This window comes from Podarcis raffonei, chromosome 5 (genome assembly GCF_027172205.1).
Source record: "Podarcis raffonei isolate rPodRaf1 chromosome 5, rPodRaf1.pri, whole genome shotgun sequence".
Lineage (NCBI taxonomy): Eukaryota > Metazoa > Chordata > Lepidosauria > Squamata > Lacertidae > Podarcis > Podarcis raffonei.
This window is the reverse complement of record NC_070606.1, coordinates 28,718,418-28,733,728: the sequence shown is the minus strand read 5'-3', so window position 1 is coordinate 28,733,728 and position 15,311 is coordinate 28,718,418. Positions and strand designations below refer to the sequence as shown.

The 15,311-nt window shown below is 44.6% G+C and overlaps 1 protein-coding gene across 4 annotated transcripts in view; it reads left to right on the top strand.

Moving 5' to 3' along the window:
* The first annotated feature begins 14,845 nt into the window (after window positions 1-14,845).
* RTKN2 (rhotekin 2) overlaps window positions 14,846-15,311 on the top strand; it is a 44,381-nt gene continuing 43,915 nt past the window's right edge. For 2 of the 4 annotated variants that reach the window (XR_008330505.1, XR_008330504.1), the window contains exon 1: window positions 14,846-15,076. Coding sequence is in view for 1 of the 4 variants with exons in the window: in XM_053388365.1 (XP_053244340.1) it covers window positions 15,020-15,076 (57 nt within the window). In the remaining 3 variants the exon portion in view is untranslated. Of the gene's footprint in view, window positions 15,154-15,311 lie in introns of all 4 variants that reach the window. The other 2 variants (XM_053388365.1, XM_053388366.1) reach the window with 2 other exon arrangements.

Here is a 15,311-nt window from a genome sequence, read left to right as displayed (position 1 = left end):
GGAGCTCATCAGCAGTCAAGCCTGGAAAAGCGGGGGAGAGCTTTGCCAAATCCTCATCTCTCTGGGGATGGCCTCAGTAGTCAAATCCATAAACTGGGTCCATGGGATAACCTCAGAACTGCAACTTAATTTAACATCGTGGTAGTGGAGTGACACCGAACAAAGTGAATAGCTAAGAGCAGTTGCTCCAAAACTGCATGCTACTTTACATCAGACAACGGGAGAGAGAACTATTGAAAAGTTTTTTTTAAGAGTGGTGAAGTATATCTTGTGAGTAACATATATAGGCCGCATACCTTGGCTGAAAAACAGGAAGATGCTGATAAAGGGGCCTTTGATGTGATTAAGGCTACCTCCACTAAATGATTCACCAGAAAGCCACATCAAAGGAAGAGGTTTGGACTGCATCTTAGAACTTACTCTAATCTCTCAAGTGTAGGGAGCTATGAGCCATCTTTCAGATGAATCACCTCAGTGTACTGCTGATAAGGCAAAGAAATAAATAATAGGTTGGACATCTAATAAGGTACTGATTAACTCTTTATGCACATCTCTGTAAAAAAAGAGAATAAGATCAAAATAGCCAGTGTGCTGTATTGTGGTTAGAGTGTCAGATTAGCACCTGGGACAAACCAGGGTTCAAATATCTCATGGGGGGGGGTTGGCGCTTTTATCAAGCTGCTTTCATGTGAATCAGTTACAGAAAACAAGCTAGTGGTGGCTAAATTCAGCCGCTGCCAATAGGCAAATGTCCTAGGCCAGGCCTGTGTGAAGATGGAGGCAAAACCAGCTGGGAATCACGAAGTGTTGGAGGTCACAAAGCATAGAGAAAAACTCTGATGCATCTATACAATTGGTTGTATAAGTTTAAAACACCTTCCTGAGCGCTATCTGTTAAATTTGGATTGTGTATGATTAGATGCTTGCTGATACACCCTTTCCTGTGCGTGGAATAAGTCTTGCAGTCATTCTTAGCGTGGTCTGAGTGGTTTTCTGGTGCTCCAGGTGATTCCAGAGACCATGGTGAAGACAATAGTGAGGATTGCTGGAGAGCCCAATGTTTACTTGATGTTTCCACTGCATGCTGAAGAGGCCATTCGCTTGACAGTTTTACATTTGGAAATTCAACTGAATACCAGCTTGACTTTTCAGCAGCGCAAATTGCCATAATGGACAGTTCTCTCCCACAGCAGAAGGGGGGGGGGGAGCAGCTGTCTAATTTTTTTAAAGCCTTCAATCACCTTCCCATGTGATAGCCACAAGGAGAAAATGTGATGGTCCACAACGGGCAAACCAACCAGAAGGAAACAAAGTTTCAGAATTGCTGCTCTTATGCATTCATTCTTTCCACAATACTTTCCCTCTCAAAATAGTTCGAATGAAGGTGAGAATCAGCTTGAATAACTACAGGTGGGAATATACTCGTATGTGTTTGGATCCCTCCTGTCATTCAGAGCTGTTTGGCTAAACGTGGCCAGTTTTGTTTTTTTTAATATCAAAGGAGAGGGAAATGTGGTGGATTTGCATTAATTGTTTATATACCTATAAAAGCTCATACAGTACATCTCAATTTTCAAGCCAATTTACTAAATGGGGATGGGGATGGGGGGAGCAGAGGAAGAAGCAGCCTTCTTTTCTGAATTATTTCTGTTGTCAAGACAACAAAAATGTAGCACACGGAAAGAGCATTATTAATCTAGTGGCGTTATGTCGGTTCAAGTAAATCAGCAGCATTCAGTCTTTCTTCGCCGTCTAGGAATAACAATGACTTCTCATAGGTAACTATTTGCCACAGTAAAGCTGCTTTGTTAGAGACATTTAATATCCTTTTAAACAACAACAACAAAATAGTAAGGGGGGGAGTGGGTGCCAAGAACAAACCATTTATGAAGGCCTTGTTTAAAGGTTTTGTTACTTCTTTGGCATATTTACCAAGCAGTACTAGAGTTGGGATATAGAAAAGCTTGCTGTGGCTGATGGAGGCTGTGGATGAGGAAAGAGCACAGAACACCCTCAAAACAGAACTGACAATGCAGAGTAGTTACCCACCCCTCAACACTCCCCTTTTACTCGCATTCTCAACCATTTAAAAGTAATTTTCAACCCACCTACCCCCAGCTGAATCCGGAGAGATCTCAGCTGCTCGGGTTAACCTTGAGAACGGAGCTGCGAGTTTAAACAGACAAAGAGACAAACAAACAAACAAATGTTTTCCTCCACTAGATGGTTCCACATACAGTGGTACCTCGGGTTAAGTACTTAATTCATTCCGGAGGTCCGTTCTTAATCTGAAATTGTTCTTAACCTGAAGCACCACTTTAGCTAATGGGGCCTCCTGCTGCTGCCGCACCACCGGAGCACGATTTCTGTTCTCATCCTGAAGCAAAATTCTTAACCGGCGTCTGTATGTAACCCAAGGTACCACTGCACTACATCCTGGTCTGTCTGACTAGCTTCACCCACCTTGATATATTGTGTGGTGTTTGTAAAGAGTTCATAGAGCTCTTCTCAATGTCCAGTCCTCCCCCCCCTTGTCGTTTGACCTCAGTGGTTTGCACCCTTTCCTCTCGAGCAATAGAAAATAAAATTGGTCTGTTATCTATGCAGCTGCCCTTCAAATGTTTGAGGATAGTTGACCTCTTAGTCAAAGGTCATTTGGAAAGCAGAAGCCTTGACCTGGCTATGAAAACAAACTCATCTTCTGATAACATTCTAAAGCTTGGGGCCATGATGAAAAGGCCCTGCTTCTCACAGAGGCAAATCTGGCCTCCATGTGAGATAACATTTCAATGCAGGGCCTCTCTTGCAGATCTTACTGCAATGAGGCCCCCTCTGGAATATTCTTTGGATACTGTCATTATATGGACTGGACCCCAGGTGGCCATGGACTTAGGGTGGAGTTAGCAATTTCTTCTCTTCTGCTCTTGTCTAAGAGGGATGGTGAAGTTCTTGTTAAGGTTCCTGGCTGTTGTGTCCTCTAAGCCCGCCATGTTTCCTGGTATAATCAGGACCCAGGCCCTTTAGCCCGTGATCATATACACACTTACCTAAGATTAAGTCCCATTGAGCTCAGTAGGGATTATATCTGAGTAGACATGGATATGGTTGCACTGTTACAGCTTTATCCTGCATTTGATTACAGGTTCAATGCTCATCATCTCCAGGTCGGGCTGGGAGAAACCCAGGCCTGAAACCCTTGAGAGTGGCTGCCAATGTAGACAATACAGAGCTGGATGGGCCAATGGTCTGACTCCAGAAGTTTCATATATTCTGACAATTTAGGTCCAGAAATAATTTGGCTGCCTGGAATTCATTTTTACATAGCACTCATTCTGGAGATGAGGTTCTAATATCCTGTGATAAATGTGGCATGTTGTCATTAGTACTAGCAGTTGGGATTGTCAACTTTTTTCCTAGAAGGGCACCTGTACTGTTAACTTAATGGCCGCAAAGCAGCAGGAAATTCAGCACAGGAGTTTTCTTCACCACTGTACAGTGGTACCTCGGGTTAAGTACTTAATTCGTTCCGGAGGTCCGTACTTAAGCTGAAACTGTTCTTAACCTGAAGCACCACTTTAGCTAATGGGGACTCCTGCTGCTGCCGCGCCGCCGGAGCAAGATTCCTGTTCTTAACCTGAAGCATTATTTCTGGGTTAGCGGAGTCTGTAACCTGAAGCGTATGTAACCTGAAGCATATGTAACCCGAGGTACCACTGTATCTGCATACCACAAAATGCTTCACCTACTGAATTTATGCATGTCATACAATAATAAAAAAGCAGAGAAGTCCTAACAGTATTATTATTTTTTGTACCACACTGTAGCTTGTGTAAAACCTTGGCTATCCACAGAACCTTTCCTTTGTTCTATTTCCCTCGTATCAGCCAAGAGATAAAGCTCACAGCCTGACAGATCCATTAATCTTATTCTTTTCTTTGATCATGTTACGATTTTGCCTATTTCTTTGACTAGTAAGTCTAATTTAAGACCCATACCACTATTTAAGCTTAAACAGCAGCTTCACGTTCCAGATAGCTAAAAACGATAAATGCAATGGCCACAATCAAACAATCAAAGGGGTTGAGTGTGATGAAACCCCTGAATGCATATATAAATTATAACTAAAATGGAATCAAATTTTAAAAACTTCACAAAGTTCCACCATTCAGTTCACCCAGAAATTATAGAAGCTACTTTCAGGTGAGAAGAACAGAGAGACTACTACGTATCAGCTCTAGAAAAGTCACAGGTGCCACACACCATTTTCTCCCATTTTCCCCATCTCTTTCCTCAGAAGGCCTGCCTTTTATAAATACAATATTAGGTTAAGGACTGGTGAACTACAATAACATTTTTTTTGAAATGCATATATTTTTTGCTGTTCTGTTTTGTTTTCTACATGGGTTCCATTTCTTTTCTTTTCTTTTTTGTGTCTTACCTTACTCTGTTCACTTGTAATTTTGTACTTTTTTATATTTCCATAAAGAATATAAAAAAGGAGAAATCCTGCCTTTTGATATGAAAGGCTATACATTTTGCCTCAAAGCATATCAATTTAAATTTGATTTAAGTTTTAGATTAATTATGTTAGGTTGTAGGTCAGTGGGGAGGGGACTTGAGACCTCTTTCAGATCACAGGCAATGAGATGGACATACAACACGATACCCTAAAACACACACACACACACACACACACACCATAGGATCATAGAATTGGAAAGGACCCTGAGGGTCATCTAGTCCAACCCCCTGCAATGCAGGAATCTCAACTAAAGCATCCATGACAGATGGCCATCCAACCTCTGCCACCTCCCAAGGGAGTCCGTTGCACTGTCAAACAGCTCTTAACTGTGTCTTCAGCTCTGCTGTTTGCTTGTTGTTGCTGGTGCAACTTTTTAATGCTGTGGAGCTGGCTGGCTGAGACTGGCATTAGTGCTCAACATTTAAGAGTACATGCAACCGAGGAAAAAAGTTAGGCCAAGGGAACAGGAAGCTTCCTCTGCAGCGAATCAAAACTTCCATTCTTTCCCGTGAAATCAGGACCGTTATTTATGATGCATAAAGATCATGGCAGACAGAATCAAAACAACGGAAGGGCAGGAGGGTGGAATTTACTTCTGTCTAGGCAGAGGTCAATTAGAGGTCCACACATACAACATATATCTGACTTAAGCCTCCGAAAAGCTTAAAAGAGATCTAAAAAGTGGTGTGTGAGCCTTGCATTGATTCTCTGCCCTGGCATACATTTCACCCAATTACCCACTGAACAATATTTCTTTTTGACAGCCTGTTCCTGTATCTCCCCCTGCCATACACGCCCTGCACGCAAACTTGCAGTCTTCAGGCAGTTCTCTGATTCCAACAGGATTGCTAGTGTAAGATTTATAGCACTGCAACCCCGAAACCTCAATACGACAACAAAATTCTGTGTTGCTGAGAAGTTACTTGTGGATAAATTCATACAGGATTGATCTCTTACAGTGCAATCTCTACACCAGGAGCCTTCAACATATTCAGAACCAGGATCTACCTTTAACCCAAGCATGCACTGAGGGACTCGCTTCTTTTCTCTTTTTCTAACCATGTATTTGTATGGTGAGTGAAAGAAATCGAAGGCACTACCTGCCAGTGGGTCTGGACTCACCAACTGGAGACCAAAGTTCTATGTATCCGCTCAAAAGCAAGCCCCCTTCAGGTCAGTGGGAATTATTCCTGACTAAGTGGGTGCAGGATTTCAGCCTGGCAAAGCAATGCAAAGAGGGCCCAGGGAGGCATGGGAGGCTGGCACAGCAGAGGAGCCCAGGTTTCACCCCTTACCAGGAAAAGGATCAGCTCAGGATCTAGTGGAAAGTCTTCTTATGGTTTAATATGGAGGAATGGTTGCTGAAGAAACTGGAGACGAAGCTGATATGTTCGATGAGAGTATAACTATTGCTGACATTTGTTAATAATAATAATGAGAAAACTCCCTTTGGACTTTTTCCGTAAAAAGAAAACTGAATTAATCTATTTCAGTCGGAAGATTGGGGAAATATTGCCTAATGAGTTGAAAGTCATTTTAGAGTGAATAGTTTCTTTTCTGTGACTGTTTCTCTTTATCCCTTTGCTTTTATTTTTATTTAGATGAGTTTCTTTTATTTCATTCAAGTATGGATAAGCTTTAATATAATTTTATTTTTTAAAAAGAGGCTCCAGTGCATTCATGGTCAGCCTTCTTCCTCCCCCTCAGAGCCAGCCTGAGATGCTTTGCCACTGCAGGCAAAACACTCTGATACCACCCCTGTCCTCACAATGTGTCCCCCTTCCTGCCCCTGCTGTCACACCTCTGCTGCCACCAGCCCTGCCACCACAACTGCACGCTTACCTGCAGCTGTGGCTACACTTCCACCACAAGGGCGCAGCTGGCGCAGTGGTGAGTGTTAAGTTGTGGGTGAACATATCAGATGACACAGCGATTCTTCAAACAGCTCTTGTTTATTCCCAGGCCAGAACAGAACTGGGCTGAAGGGTTCAGCCAACCTGCTTATATAGAGCTCAACTACATGGCAACAGTAACAACTTTCTGTAACCATCCAATCACTGAACGTCACTTTCAATTCCTTATTTGCATATGCGGACCTGAGTGAAAACTATCTACAGTATCCCCCTGCTGGCCCAGGGTTAGAACTTCAGTACATAACAGTGAGGGCAATGGTGCTGTGGCAGTAGTGGCAGCACCAAGGTGGAGAGGGGGTCAAACCTGCCGCCTGAGGCAAATGGCTTCCTCTTGCGTCATTTGGGGTTCATACGCTGGCCATTACTGGCGGAATCATCCCACCAACAGAGACCGATGAAGAGACGCTTCTGCCTCATCCTAATTCCCTCCAGCAATGTGGATTTTAGGGGCTTAAGGTTGCACTGTTAGCCACCTCCAGTTTTTCAGCACTCGTTCCTCTTTATTTATTGACTTCCATTGACGAATGGCCTCTGAACAGTTATGCCAAATATTTTTGCTTCTACACTTTTAGGAATTTGCATGCAATCAGCTGGGTCCCTTTAGGCAGTTACAATGGAAAAATCAATAAAATAATCATCCATAAGCACTGAAAGCAATCGATATACGAAAGCAACACTGTGCAAGTTTAGTGGGAAAACTATGCGAGTACTATAGACGTACCCAAGCGTTTGCCCTCACAGTGCAACGTAAACGCATCCTGAAGTGGTGGTTTTCATTAGCATTCCTTTTTCTGGCATCTGCTTTGCTGCCGTTTGATCTGATTCACTCTTACAGTTTCATGTGAAAATATGTCCTGGGAAAACATCAGCAGACGCTGTCAACTGGCATCTCTCCTTTTATTGCGCAGAGCAAATTCCTTTCCAAAAAAAGGTTCAAAGAGCTGGAAATGCATTCCTGCTTAGAAAGGCGTAGTGATGCAATTAAATATTAAAGACTTCAAATACCATTAAAAAACACCCACTAAAAGCAGGAGGCGATTCCGCCCCCCCCAACACAAAAATCTGACTTGAATTCAAGTGAACTCCACATTTTAGCCAGTTAATTGAACAGGAATTTCTGAGGAAATCTGTGTTCTGGTCAGGGACGGTCATTTTGCTTCTTCTCTGTCCCTTGCTCTCCAGCGAGGATACTGGAGCGCAGAATTTTCTGCTCCGCAATCAAGTCCGTATGTCGCCAGATTCATTCCCACAATAAACAGAGATGTTTGGGCAGCTAGACTTTGTGTATTTTGCAGTGTGCCAGGTGGGGAAAGTAAAAAAAAAGTGGGTGGTGGGTGGGGGGACACAGAAATTCAAAGGAAGACACGTTTGATTAGCCACATCTGGCTGCTCATGAGACTTGGGAGATTAAGAACTCCATATACCCAATGGTCTGCTGGTTTGGCACTATTTCCTCCTGTATTTCCTTACAACTCAAAGCTTGTTGCCTTTGCTGTAATCTAGGCTCCCTTGAGAACCAAGGGGGAGAAAAACAAAATGGAAAGATTGCATCAAAATGTGCTTTGCTCTCATAGCTGCGTCTTCATAATGGATGATTAACCGCCGCAGCCACAAACCGTAGCTGTCAACTTACAGATTTGAAAATAAGGGAACAGCAGCCTCGAAAATAAGGGATCAGCAGCCAAAATAAGGGATTTTCCAAGGGGCACAGGTATGTTCAACTTCTAAGCCCCTCCGAGCCAAAGGCAGAAAGCCCGGCCAGCAGCCAAACGAAGCCTCAAGCGGTGGTTCCCACAGCGCAACAACCCGGCAAAGGGGATGCAGCAAGGAAATAATAATAATAATAATAATAAATTTTATTTATATCCCGCCCTCCCCAGCCGAAGCCGGGCTCAGGGCGACTAACAACAATAAAACAGTACAACAGTACAAACCACCGTCACCTCTCCGCTGGGAAACGCTGAGCAAAGGCGAGTCCCCAGGCAACACGGCTGATTTGATCGGCACAAGGCATGCAAGCTCCACCCCCCAGTTGTTCTTAGACTCCTTATTGGGTGAGCAATGCAGCCAAGCAACACACTTGGAGTCTCCCTCCTCCCTGGCTGGCAAGGAGGGAGGGAGAGGAGCTGCTTCCTTTGAAACCCAGGAAATTTAAGGGACATCATCAATAAGGGACAGTAGCGGGACACAGCGCTGGGATAAGGGACTTTCCCGCCATATAAGGGATGGTTGACAGCTATGCCACAAACCAGTTTGCGTTGGGATTTAATCCTAATTCTGACAGTGCACAGGCAGAGTGACATGAGCTGTCAGGGATACTCTAGCATCCTATTCAATGTAAACACAGCAGTTTTGTCCCTTTGGGGGTGAAGTCAAACTTTTGGAAGTTGCAGCGCCTGCTGTGGCTGTGGAGACCGATGCGGGAGAGACATGTTTTGTTGCAGCTGGGGCACGTGAAAGTGTCTGGTTGTGCTGCTGTAGATGCACCATGGCTTTTCTTCTCTCTACGCTCCTCTCAGTAGTCATTCCTCCTCTGGTCACTGCTATGGAAGCACAACCTGACTGCCTGCAGTCTCTGGGCACTGCGGTCACCTGCAAGAGATTCCCACATGGCGGGGTTGACAATGTTGCCTGCCTCCATCTCATGTTTGCAGACATCTTTGGAACACAGAGTTGGTCTACCAATGGGCCTGGTGACTGAGGCCAGCTCCACCCTACAGAATAACTGTGTCAATCCCATTCTTCAAACCAGGGAGTGGAGAGGGAACAAATAATGAGCGCTCTTGCTCTGGGAATCAGATGCATAGGAGTGAATTTGCTGCTTGGCAGGACCGTCTGCTGTCACTTGCGCTCACAAGCAGGAAGACATTATTATGCTCATATCCAACTTGATTATACTAGTAGTGTGGAAACTCAGAAATATCTGGGGTTTGGAAATTTAACCCCCAGACCCTTTCCCGCCGCCCCCTTCTGGATTTCCAGTCTCTTCTTCCTCCCTCTATTAGTGCGCACTGGGAGAGAGGAAACTATAAAGATGCATAAAAGGAAGGAGAAAGAAGAGGCTGTCTCCCCAGAAACAGGTGGCCGGACAATGTCACACACCTCGGCCAGAATCTTTATAGATACAGGGTACCTGCTGGGGGTGGACTTCTCTCCCCTTTAAATCATCCCATTATAAAGAAGAGGGAAACAAAAAGTGCTAGATGCCTCAGAAACAAAAGAGGCTTCATTGTAAGTACCATTCTTATGTATATGACTGGATCATGAACAGAAAGGGTGATTACAACCAGCTAGTTAGACTAAACTAGCCCTGCTGGTTTGGACCCATAATAAAGAGTTGGGGATGGGGTTAAATCTGTAGTTAGAACCTCTGCGCCCCCCAGTATGGTGACCCATGAAGAGTGCCGTAGCTATGGGGGAGCTAGCCAGGTTTTTTTTTGCCCCTGGTGAAACCTCCAGGCAGGCGCCATTGAGGCTCTCAGACTGTGTGTGTGTGAACGCAAATGTGTGTGGGAGGGTGTGGGGGTGTCAAACTTGGTCTTGGACCCGGTGAAATAAAGCCTAGTTTCGCTCCTGCTCCCAAGATCAATCAAGAATGTTGTCTCATCATGTCTGCCATCTGTGCTCTGAGCCAAGACCACAAGGGAAAATATATTACAGTCATACCTTGGGTTGAAGTAGCTTCGGGATAAGTATTTTCGGATTGTGCGCTGCAGTGACCCGGAAGTAACGGAACGCGTTACTTCTGGGTTCTGCTGCTCGCGCATGCGCAGACGGCCAAAATGACGTCATGTGCATGCACAGAAGCGGTGAATCGTGACCCACGGACGCGGGTTGCGTTCACTTCTGGATGCGAATGGGGCTCCGGAACGGATCTCATTCACAACCAGAGGTACCACTGTATTGTTATGTACTGAGCTGAATCATAGAACAATAGGATCCAGAATGCAGCAGTCTGATTGGTCCACAGTAGCCACCCAATCCAGCTCCAGGTGGAAGTGAATCAGCAACCTGATTGGCCTGCAAGAGCAGCCAATCAGCTCCTGGATGAAGTGAATCAGCAACCTGATTGGCTTGCAGGAGCAGCCCAGAATTAGCCAATCACGTGGGGCCCATTGTGTAAATAATGTATATATAGCTAGCTGTTTTGGGGAAAGTTTTATTCATTGCTACTATGAGCTGAATAAAGAGAATGAAATTCACACTTGACTCTGAGTATATTTCAATTATCTCAGCTTCACAATTCTGCTCCTCTGATTCATCAAAAGCAGAATGTGGCCATCTGTACTAAAAGTGTACTGTACTAAAAGTGGTGTAGGTCACCTTTGTTCAGATTGGGTTTGGGTGGCTGGAGATTAGGGAGGAACAGGCCTGGGGATTGGGAAGATTCATTGGATGGGTGGGGGAACAGCTCCACCCACGTCTTTTCAGAAATAAATAGGGGGAGAAGAAACATGGGGGAGGCAGTGGTTTCCTCACCTATTTTTCAATTTTTTTCCAGGCCTTTACATCTGTAGAAGAATAAAGCAACAAGTGGTATTAATATTTTGTAATTGGACTTTTAAACATTAATATTGTTATCCACCCTGGGCCATTGAGATGGTGCTTAATATTTTGTAACTGGAGTTTTTAAAATTAATACTGTTATCCACCCTAGGCCCTTGAGACAATGCTTAATATTTTGTAATTGAACTTTAAAAAATTAATATTGTTATCCACCCTGGGCCCTTGACATGATGCAGGTTATACAATAAATAATAAGAAATTATCTAACTTATAAAATATACATTATCAATTGGGGCAGGTGTGAGGAGAATGAACAAGGATTTTCAAATGTTTTTGTGTTGCTGTTGTTTTGCTCTTATGTGTGCAGAACACTGGGGTTGCCAGCTCCTGAACACTGGTTACTTCAGCAGCTCCAGCGCAGGAAAATATTATGCATTAAAAGCAGTAGTTTGGAGGGAAGAGCAGGAGACTCTTCTCCCATAGGGCAAGCACAGAGACATCTTTAAAGTAACTAGTGATGTATCTGCATTCAGAATGAGTAAACACAAACCACAGATTGTAAATAAGACTAACTTTTGGGCATCAATATCGCAGCAAGAGTTTTTATTATGCAGAAATCAAGATGTCCAGAAATGCCATTCTTAAAAAATGCCAGTTATTTTTATGATTCAGATCCATCTTCTTGGAATAAAGTATTATTGGCTTACAGTGCAATCAGTAAACCCACACTGAATTCAATGGGAGTTATCCGCAGGTCAGCTGAGGCTGCAATCATGTACCCCACTTAATGGTAAACACCATTGAACTCAATGAGATGTACTTTTGAGTAGAAATGCATACAACAAAACTAAGAATGTGTCCTTAATGAAGGCCTGGCATTACATGCTCACTTTGGGGGTGTATTTTGTCTCGTTATGGCATTCCCACTACACAAATGTACAAAGCATCGTATTATGCCTTTATTCACAACACACATCAGTTTATAGAAGCAGCCAAAGAACAGTCCTGTGGCATTTTAATAAGGCAGGAAGCAAAAACAAAATTCAAAAAAACCTGGGGTTTTCCAGCAACAAAATAAAAGGTTGTAAATTTTAATACTAGTTTTCACTATACTGTTCCTATCTTCTGACAGCTTCTCAACAGCTTCCAGATAAATGTACCCTGGGGAAAATACAAAGCAATGAAAGTTTGCCTGATTGAGTACTGATGGATTAATAATGAGAAAATAAATTTCCATGTACATATGGCTGTCATTACAATTTTAAAAATTCTTTAGTAATGATTTATTACTCTCTTTTGACAAATTTTTGATAACGCCCACAGAGTTATGCTTGTCTGTTTCTGCTCTCTCCGTGTTCCATCTTTCCCATCAAAAAGGGCTGGTCTTTTTGCGTCTAATCCTCAGGAGGCTGAAATTAGTTTTCTGGAGCAGTCGTAAGAACCCAGAAGTGTCCTACAGGATGAGACCTGAGGCCTATCCAGTCCAGCCTCCTGCTTCTTCTAGTGGACAATTGGATGCCTCTGGGAAGCGCGCAAGCAGGACACGGGGCAACTGCCCTCTCCCGCCATTGTTCCCCAATGTCTTTTATTCAGAGGCACTAGACCTCCCATCATAGAGAAAGGGGGTGTTTGTTGGCATTTGAGAGACAGCGCCTGCTGTAGCTGCAGAGATCTAGGGCGCAAGCCTGGCAGGCCCGAGTTGCCCTGCCCTCACATGAAGTCTTGGGTTTGCAATTTTGGGAGAGGGGAGACTGCCCGCTGGGGAGCGGGCTGGCTGGCGAGGCCCCCTAGATTTAGAGGCCCTAGGCTTCAACCTACTTGGCCTATACATAAATCCACCACTGAAGCCTGGGCAGAGTGTATGGAGGTCCCTCACCATAATGACTAGTAGCCATTCCCTCTTAAAGCCATTGAAGATTGTTGCCATCACAGTATATAGATTTGTTGCCCTAGAAATATATATATAGATTTGACTGTTCTGCTTAACTGAGCTCAATTTTTAATCAAGCTAAATGCTTAAAGATCAGAAAAGTTAATATGACACAGAAACGTTTGAACAGTATTTACCTGTGTGACCCACACAGCACCCACAGTTCTATATAACAAATTTTAGAGAGTGTTATGGACAAACAGGTTGTGATTTTTCAGTTTCAGTGCCTTTTCTCTCTTCTGTTTGGTGCGGTTAATAAACTGCCTTCTCATAAATTGCCTTATTAGATGTACCAGGTTTCCCAGGCTTATTTCCCAGGATCTTTTTTATTACAGATGTTTGCTTCAAGCTCCAACAACGCAGTATGTGTGGCTGCTGCTGTGTGTGTATAAGAATATCAGTTTGCTATATAGTACCTGGCCAAAACTTTGGTCAAATGATTTCACTTGATCCTATATGTTTATTTGCAAATAGGTCACACTGACTTCAGTGAGCATGACTCCCAGCTTAGGGAAGTTTAGAACTGCAGTCCTAAAAACATTCAAGCCCTCTCAATATCTTCATATTGAATTTCTAATCAAAAAGATGGCACGGTTAAGATTGCTGAAAAGTGCAACTGTGTTCTATTGGTCTTACTCCTGTGTAAATGTGCAGAGGATGACAGTCAAAGTGGCTATTTTTTGTGGCAAGGCTTTAGTGTGTCAAACAGCTCTATGGAGAAGTATATATTAGGCAGATGAGCCTTTTCTGATTGCAATACCTCCTAAACCAGATACACCTCACAACTGTATTTGGGGGTCTCCAAAGGTGCAATGGGTCAAGGAAATCTGTGGTACAGTGCAGCACACTCTCAGTTAAAATATGTTTTCTGTACTGCCCTTCAGCAAAAAAAACCCCCAAAAACATTGCATAACAAATTGGATTAAGCATGCAATAATAAAATGACAAAGATCGGTGAGGTAACATCCAAAGGCAATCCCAATGGAATCCTTGTAGAAGCTAAAACTCCATCAGATGGTAAGTGGTGATAAAATCTGGCGAAATGAAAAAGTTATTCGCCCAGCCCCTAAAAGACATCAGATGGGTGGCCAAACTGGCCTCAAGGGAGCACTGCACAAACAAGAACCTAGAAGACTAACATGTCTCATTTCAGATGCCAAAGGGACTAGAAGGGTCTCTGGATGATAGCAGTGCATGGCTGCACACAGGCTTATGTGTATATAAGCAGTCCCTCAGGTCCCAAGCCCTTTAGGAGCTTCGAAAACGAGGTTGGCACTGTGAATTGCACTCAGAAAAGAGAATGAGAACCAGTATGTGGGTATTGGCTACATTTATAACCTGCCTTCTAAGGAGTCCAAGCCAGTGTACCTGGCTCTCCCTTTTATCCTCACATCCTGGAAGATAGGTTTGGTCTGGGGGCCCTCCAGATGGTTTGGATAACTCCCACCCACCCCGATCACTGGCAATGCTGGCTGGGACGGATGGGAACTATAGTTCACAACATCTGGAGGGCACCAGGCAACACGGTGCCATTCATTGAGCCCTGGCAAGCTGTGCTCCTGAAGCGAAGTCCCAGGCAGTACTAGCCGAGCTGAAGGCAGCCCTGTATAGCTTTTTAATGTGTGATTTTTAATGTGTTTTATTATGATTTTATACTGTATAAGCCGCCCAGAGTGGCTGGGGCAACCCAGTCAAGTAGACGAGGAAAACATCGTTAAAAATGATAATGATTATAGCTAGCAGCGGCACGGCAGCTACTTCGTGGCGCTGGTTGGAGGAAGAACATTCTGCCCATGCTCCGGGGCGCCCTCTCTTCATTGTTTCCCACAACCTATTTCACTCAAGAGAGCTGAACGTGAGCGAACAGGACTTCTGTCTACGGAGGTCAGTCCTGGCTATAAAGCAAAGCGGGGGCTGTTGGCTGAACAAGCGCCTGAACAACAACGCGATGCTGGGCAGCCATTCGCCTCTGACGAGGAGCCGCGGCCGAGGCGGGAGAAGGAGAAGGAGGCGGAGGAAAAGGCGGGCCCCGCGCTGCCGTTGGGCCGGAGCAGCAGCGAAGGAGGCGGAGCGGGAAGTTTGAACTGCGGCGGCTCTGAGGAGGAGGAGGCGGCGGCGGCGGCGGCCATAGCCGGGGCGGGAAAGGCGATGAGGCGGTGCCGAGCAGGCCGCGCTGCCGACGAGCAGCAGGTGAAGGAGGGCCAGGTGAGCAGCGGAGGCCGTTCGCCTCCCCGCCTTTTTTGGGGGGCGGAGAGCAAGCGCGCGTTGCTGTTGTTTTGGAGGTCTTTCTCTCTTTTTCTCTCCTTCTTCTCGTCCTCCTTGCATGCTGTATCAAGTAAAGGGTAAGCAGGGGAGGAGAGAAGAACGCGACATGGATTCCCGCCCCCTCCTCTCTTTCGTCTCCTAAAGCGCCAGGAGAAGGCAGGGACCGGGCGCCTAT